At 36.1% G+C, this 7,483-nt stretch overlaps 1 protein-coding gene across 2 annotated transcripts; it reads left to right on the top strand.

Moving 5' to 3' along the window:
- Window positions 1-539: 539 nt before the first annotated feature.
- On the top strand, window positions 540-4,641 carry LOC127263569 (uncharacterized). 2 transcript variants are annotated; one of them, XM_051292667.1, is made up of 2 exons: window positions 540-795; window positions 1,847-4,641. In XM_051292667.1, exon 2 carries the CDS (start codon window positions 2,011-2,013, stop codon window positions 4,141-4,143), a length of 2,133 nt encoding a protein of 710 aa, XP_051148624.1. In that variant the 5' UTR covers window positions 540-795; window positions 1,847-2,010; the 3' UTR covers window positions 4,144-4,641. The 2 variants fall into 2 exon arrangements, with proteins under 2 accessions (XP_051148624.1, XP_051148625.1); XM_051292668.1 differs by having other exon boundaries at window positions 1,829-4,641.
- The last annotated feature ends 2,842 nt before the right edge of the window (window positions 4,642-7,483 follow it).

The raw sequence follows: 7,483 nt of genomic DNA, 5'->3' as shown, positions 1-7,483 counted from the left end.
TAAATTATTAAAATATATAAATATTTTTAACATTAAATACAATGAACGTAAAAAAATAAATAGTACCTTTCTTATAAGAAGTTGATAGTATAACAAATTATACAGAGCAAAATAATCAAATCACTACAAATATAGTTAAGCCTATACGGTCGCAATTGATCTAAGTATTTTTTTTGTTTCTCATGTATAGATTCATAACATGTATAAAAATTACGAACAATCTTAAAATATGAATGATCTAATACTAGTTAATTGAATCATAAACTTCATTATATAAATAATTTTACATAATCGTCGTACTATCTTATAGTTAAAATTAAAAATATCGATCCATATAACATTTTACGTAACCAAGGCCCATTGGGCCAAGTCCAACAAAGCTATGTCGTCGAATAGTTAAAATTGAAAACACCGATCCACGTTAAATTTTCATATCCAAGGCCCATTGGGCCGGCCCAATAAAGATATCCAAAGCCCATTTCTAGTATGTTCTAGAGTGTTCTAACCCCCTTCTTTGTTCATTCAACCCTAACCCTAACCATAACCCTTCACTCCCAAAAATCATTGGTGGGACAGATGAAATTTCAAGAATTCATGTTCCCTCCTCCGTCCCTCCCTCCAAAAATTTCATCCTTACATTATTGTTTCCATCTTTTTATGTCCAAATCATGTGTAGGTGAGGTGAGGTGAGCATTCTTTAACTACTTTCCCGCTGCGTTTGTCTTCCCAATTTCAAACCGCAGTTTCTCCGATTGCGCAAGGCGGATGGATAGAGGACGGTGCGTGGCGCTGCACGTACGTATCTCGTTCGATTCTTTCGCATTCCGTCTGTATTTGGTGTCTTCAGTGTCCGATTCTTTTCTTTATATGGTTGTGACGATTTTGGGTGGATGTTCTTTGCGGATTGGCGATTTTGTTTGTTTTCTAGGGTTTTCTTCGATTTCAACTCATCGACTGTCTTGTTTACTCAGTGTCTCCGAGCATTGTTAGTCTTGTAAATTCTGGAATTCTGGAGAATCTTGGCGGTTTCTTTTTATGCCACTTGATGTGCTGTAGAGTTTTGCCGTCGGATTTTGGAGTTTTTTCGTTCTTGTGTGGGTGTCGGTTCATCAAATTATTTTCTTTGCTGCATTCGGTAATTCTTGAGGATTCTTGATTCTCGTAGTTGCTTCAAGAAATACTGATGGTTATTATAGTCAGTGTTGACTTTTGTTAGAAATGGAGTTAACTATACCAGCAAACCCCCCCCCCCCACAACCACCACCACCCCACCCCCAACACACACGCGTACATATGTGTGTGATTATTAGTCTACCATAATTAGAACATCTTAGTAACATATCTGTCTATTTGGGGTTATCAGAAGTAAAAGCATATCAAGTATGAATATATAATAAATTGCATTCAATGCAAAATAATGAAAATATGGCCGCACAAAGGTTTTAAATAGGGAACACATATAATAATCAAGTTGTAACTTATGGACTATATTGCTATATTTGATCATTTTCTTTAGTTATTCACTATTTATCTATATAAGAAAGTTCTCTCTGTATATTCAAGAGGTGTGAAAGTTTAGTAAGCAAATGGGGGATAGTTGAACAATTATGTTTGTCTGTTAACTTGTTTCGTGGTGGTTTTCATCACAATAAGCATGATTCTTGGTCAGTGCTATCCATTTAAATTGCTCTAAATGTGTGGATTGCTTGATGTCTAGTTTATCATTTTCTGTTCAATTTGGACGGGCTGAAGAGTGCCTACCTTGAAGGTCAAGTGCTAGCTTATCTTTTCATGTATCAGACTTGAGGTTGTAACAATTTTCATTCAGTGAACACTGTGATTGCAGAGACACATCAGGAAATGGAACATTCAAGCCTAACTAAAGAATCAATTATTCTCTCGACGTAGCAAGGATCAACTGAACTCTGGACATTGTTGTAGAGTGAATAAATTTGGTTTGGATGTTTGGCTCGAACAAGAAACAAAACTGACTGTCTACTATATAGTTTAATGGAGGCTAACAAAGAGGAGGCTATCAGGGCCATGAAATTGGCAGAGGATAAGATGAAAGATCTCCATTTTGATGTGGCTCGGAAGATTGCATTGAAAGCACAGAACCTTTACCCGGGGCTTGATAATATTAGCCAACTCCTGAGTGTCTGTGATGTCCACTGTTCATCTCAAAAGAAGATTTATGGATCTGAAAAAGATTGGTATGGTATTCTACAAGTTGAGAAGTTATCTAACGAGGCTATTGTTAAGAAACAATACCGACGTCTTGCACTTTATCTCCACCCCGACAAGAATCGGTTTCCTGGTGCTGAGGCTGCTTTTAAGCTGATCTGTGAAGCAAATGCAGTGCTTTCAGATCCCTCAAAGAAGGCTGTATATGACAATAAAATTAGAGCGACTTCTGGATCTGTTCCTGTGAATCTTCCACCTCCCCATATGAATAGACATTCTCAATTTCATAAGCCCTATGGATCTCATAGCAGTGTTTATACTCATTATGGTGGTATGCAACAACAAACAGCCGAGCCAAGCTTCTGGACGTGCTGCCCATATTGCAGCATAAAATACCAGTATCATAGAAGATTCGTCAACACTCTTCTGGTCTGCCAAACCTGCTTCAAGAATTTTACAGGTTGTGAAACAAGCCCCCCTATTCCAGGGGGGTCTGCATGGGGTGAACCTATGCCTGCAAAACCGGGTGTGGGTCAAACTGCTGGTTTTCAACAAAGAGCAGCACCGGCACCGGCTCATAATAAATTTCCAACAGGGGGTGTTCATAATGTCAAGGTTTCTTCATCAAAATTTGAATATCAGTCGAGTGCCAATGTGAGATCGGTGCAAACCAAAGCAGGTGCTCAGACGGAAAATGCTTCTGGATTTAGCTGGGCAGCAGGTGCAAGCAAGATTGATCTGAAAAATGAAGAAACTAGGAAAAATGCCAATGCTAATTCTTTGCACGGTGGAAAACAGAAAGCTGATGCAAATCATAGCAAAAAGGCAAGTAAAAGAAAAAAGAGGGGCAGGAAGCGGACGGTGGAATCCAGCGAGAGTTGTGACAGCTCAAGTGATTCTGATGTGAACGTTTCTAAAAATATGATGAAGCCTGGGGGGTCTGGTTCTGGTTGTGTCCATTTTCCGCGAAGATCAACTCGGAGAAGGCAAAATATTTCTTATCATGAAGATGATGATGACGATGATGATGATCTCTTTAACCACCTCAAGGGTTCACAGCGAAGCAAAGTATCAGAAGATAATGGAAATGAAGAGAATTCTTCAGAAGGCAAGGAAGATAATTCTTCAGAAAGTGACAGGAATCAAAACAGGGGCAGAGAAGCAAGTACTGATCATCCTGGAGAAAATGTAGAGGACATGAATGGCGAGGGAGGCACTGCTCCAATTGAAATTGAAAGTGATTCCGACCATGATCATGATATCTTAGTGAATGAGGAAAGAGTGGACACTTGGACCTGCCCTGATCCTGAATTTTACGATTTTGAAAAGAACAGAGTGGAAAGATGTTTCGATGTTGATCAATTCTGGGCTTGCTACGATGAGACTGATGGCATGCCTAGATTTTACGCGAAGGTGAAGAAGGTTCGCTATTATCCATTTTTGATAACCTTCACATGGTTAGAAGCTGATCCTGTAGATGAAGCTTCTAGAGAATGGAGAGATGCAAACTTACCCATCGGTTGTGGCAGATTTAAGCTGGGAAAGACTGAAAAGACGTCACGACTTCCTACTTTCTCTCACCAAATGCGCTGTGACCAAGGCAAGACGAGAGCATTGTTTATGATTTGTCCTAGACAAGGTGAAGTTTGGGCTCTTTTTAAGGACTGGGATATGAACTGGAGCCACGACCCAGAAAACCATCGCAAGTACACATATGAACTTGTGGAGGTTCTCTCAGAATTCGATGAATTGTGTGGCATCGAAGTTTGTAACTTGGATAAAGTCCCGGGATTCGTGAGCCTCTTCAGCAGAAGAAAAATGAACTCCTCTTTCGTGAAGCCTGATGAAATGTACAAATTCTCCCATTGCGTTCCTTGTCACAAATTGACAGGTTCCGAAAGAGCAGGAGTGCCAGTGGGTTCTTTCGAACTGGATCCTGCTTCTCTTCCCTTCCCTTGAATGCTGATGATTTTTGCAAGTAAAATGGAACACTCTTTGTAGGAAAAGGAAGAGGGACGTTGATTGATTTGTACGAGTTTGAAGCTTATTGTGATACAGGGATGATGTTTTGCAGTATATACTCGTGATTGTGCTCGCCTGTTTGCTCGATTATGCAGCGGATATGGGAATTTCCAGGAAAGCTGAGGAACTGCAACACCCTGCCTATTAAACTGACCGGTATTTTGGAATCATGAAGGTCGACAGGTTTGTCTAATACTTTGAAAATTATAAACCTGTTTTGTGCTCGGAAAAGGATTTCATCTGACAATATTAAGTGACGGTGACAATAAATTTGGTTTTGTGCTATCCGTATTTCCCTCCCTTCCTTCCTCTGCATTGCCTATCTATTGAATTTTCTTTAGTACTTATAATCTTTTCCATTATGTAAAGCTCGTCTGCATTCATGCTATTCTGTAGAAGTTTATGGTGAGAATATATAGCTGCATTATGCTCTTCTGTGTCTTTCTTGACGTGTGTGTATATATATATATATATATCTTATCTGTTAGTTAACCTGTGTATTGTTGAATTTGGTTCATTTTGTACGTGGTTCATTCAAATTTTGAGGGATTTATCTTTGAATGATTGAGACTGGCAGGCACTTGAAATGCCCTTCACCTCTTCGATCAAAATCTATTAATTAATTCATTCATTCATTCCTTGTGTTGTGAATCCAGTCATCTAAATGTTTCTTTCTTGAATACGATCTGTCCAGTCTAGCAACTTTCGATGATTCAAGATTAGATAGAGAGTGCCAGTCTCTATCTAACTTGAATCTTGGAAATCTTGAATTTCCGATTCAAGATTATTAGATGTATTGTCATCGTCTATCTTGAATCTGAGAAATCACAGCTTGAAGAATTTCGTATTCAAGATTGTACTTTAGAGCTTTCTTCGGGCGCTCTCCCAATTGAGCTATCCTCTTTCTCACATGGGAAGTTAGTTTTTAAAAGATTTTGGATTTGGATTTGAATAACAAAAATTTTAACTTCGAAGACTTTATGATTTGAAGAATTGTATGATGTCACTTAGATAATATTAGAGGGTGATGGATGATATTTTGAATTTAAAATTATTTTTTAAATATGATATAAAAATAAAAATAAATATTTAAGTTGATGTTTTTGAGAAAACTTTTTGATTAATAGTAAAAATTGAATGAATATGACACGTGTATTAGCTAAGATTTTGACTGCGCGTTATAGGCTGCAAATATCAATCAGGAGGCCCTTACGGTTGATGAGTTATTTTATTATTTATTTTTTTAATATAAGTTTAAAAATCCGTTATTAGTAATTCTTTATATTTAAGGGGTGTGTTTGTTCGGGGGGTTTGGATTTTAAGTTGGGGTTTGAATAGTAAAAATTTTGAATTTGAATAGTTTTATGATGTGATATAAATAAGTGTTGATGTGATATTTTGAATGTAAAATTGATTTTTAGTATAATATAAAAAATGAAAAATAGGTGTTTGATTTGATTTTTAGATAAACAGTTTAAATCCAATCCAATTCCCCAAACAACCATACCCTAATGAATAACTACTATCTTTATGTATTTTTACAAAAAATAATATTTTTTGTGTCATGTCTATTTTGCAATATTTTTTATTCCATTTATATCTTTGTAATGTTTTTAAATAATAATTTTTTTTTTCGTCTTTTAACTAATTATTATTATTATTATTTTTTTAGTCAATTTCATAATAAAATATTTATTTATTTTTTTAATAATTGTACTCTTTATCTCATATTATAACTATTTTTTAATTTACAATATATTTTTATCCATCACGATTTGATGTTGAATTCCATGGAGTTAATAGTCATTAGATCTAATTTTGATAGAGGATCTAATTTGATATAATGATATTAATAATAGAACCTAGGTGGTATAAAGTAATTTTAATTTTATTTCATTTGACATTTTATTTCTTCATACCACATCTTGTCTTCAATTCAAATTTTTATTTTACACTTGGTCGTTGTCTTTCGCATTTTGTTACTTTCAATTCAAAGTATCGTCTTCATATTTTATAGTCTTCATTAGTGTGTTTGGTTTGAGTGGGAGAAAGAGTTTGGTGTTTGGGTTACGGTTTCGGTTCGGTTTGTTGGAACCGGAATTAAGTTTTTGTGAGGCTCCAAAATTTTGTAACTGATGCACTCTTGATCAAACAATGTGAATTCTGATAGTACTCTATAAAACTTGTTCGTTATTGGATGAAGTAGCGGTTCTTGTACGGTTTCAAGTCTTGATGGCTGAATTATGAGAATATTGGCTTAAAATCTACTGAAATCTAATAAAATATGTATGGAAATATAAATTAACATACAATATGTTAAAATTAACAAAAGATAATATATATATATAATTGAATAAAATTATAAACCTATGGATAAACTATTAGAAAATTGAAAGTATAAAATTTGATTTTGGATAAGATGTGTGTCATGTGAATTACTATTAGATATGCCATAGAAATTGAAATTGCAACGGGTTCATAGATTTTAGGGGTGGGTTAGTTATTACTTCCCGCCATATTATCTATATTACCTTAAAAGTTTTGTTTGTTCCCTTGTCTTTTTGGGTTATGATTGAGCTTTAACTAATCTCCATCTTCGTCTTCGAGCTTTCTTACTCGAAGCCTCATTTTCTGAAGTTGTTTCCATTGAAGCCCGATGCTTTGGGGCCTTATCTTTTGGAACCTTGTTGTATGGCAAGTAGGATTTGGACCTATATCTAATAATGTCCTCCTTAAAGGGTTGGGTGATCGTTTTCACTGAGCTCATGTCCTATTGTTTGAAGTGTTCGTTTGCCTCGACCGCGGTCATTTTTGTCGAAAAGGAACCCTTTTCGGCCTTTACTTTCTGGACTTTATCTACATCCCAAAATATCAACTTTTAATGGAGTGTTAATGACACACACTCGCATGCGTGAATTTAGTCTCGCCTTAACAGGGCTGAATGAACCGATTACCATAAAACTGATGGTATTTTCTTTGTCCTCACCTGCACATCCAAGGTATAGTACTTGCCAATTTGTAAGAGTTCTCCATGAAATCGGTAGGCCGTATGGAAATAAAAATCAAATTATCTAATCTTTCCGAACTTTCGTAGTTCTAATTGACATCACATTCACAGCGGCTCCGTCATCTACCAAGACTCGGCCAAGCGGATGACCACTTATCGAGGTCTAAATGCGCAAAGATTTGACATGTTGGTTTTGTCTAGGCCTGAGCCTCTTGAATCCTATTATGGTTGTCACGTTATTTCATTTAATGATAGGTTCTTCGACAACGA

This window comes from Andrographis paniculata, unplaced genomic scaffold, assembly GCF_009805555.1.
Source record: "Andrographis paniculata isolate CXL003 unplaced genomic scaffold, ASM980555v1 Contig69END, whole genome shotgun sequence".
NCBI lineage: Eukaryota > Viridiplantae > Streptophyta > Magnoliopsida > Lamiales > Acanthaceae > Andrographis > Andrographis paniculata.
The sequence above is the reverse complement of the archived record's forward strand: the minus strand, read 5'-3'. Positions and strand labels throughout refer to the sequence as shown.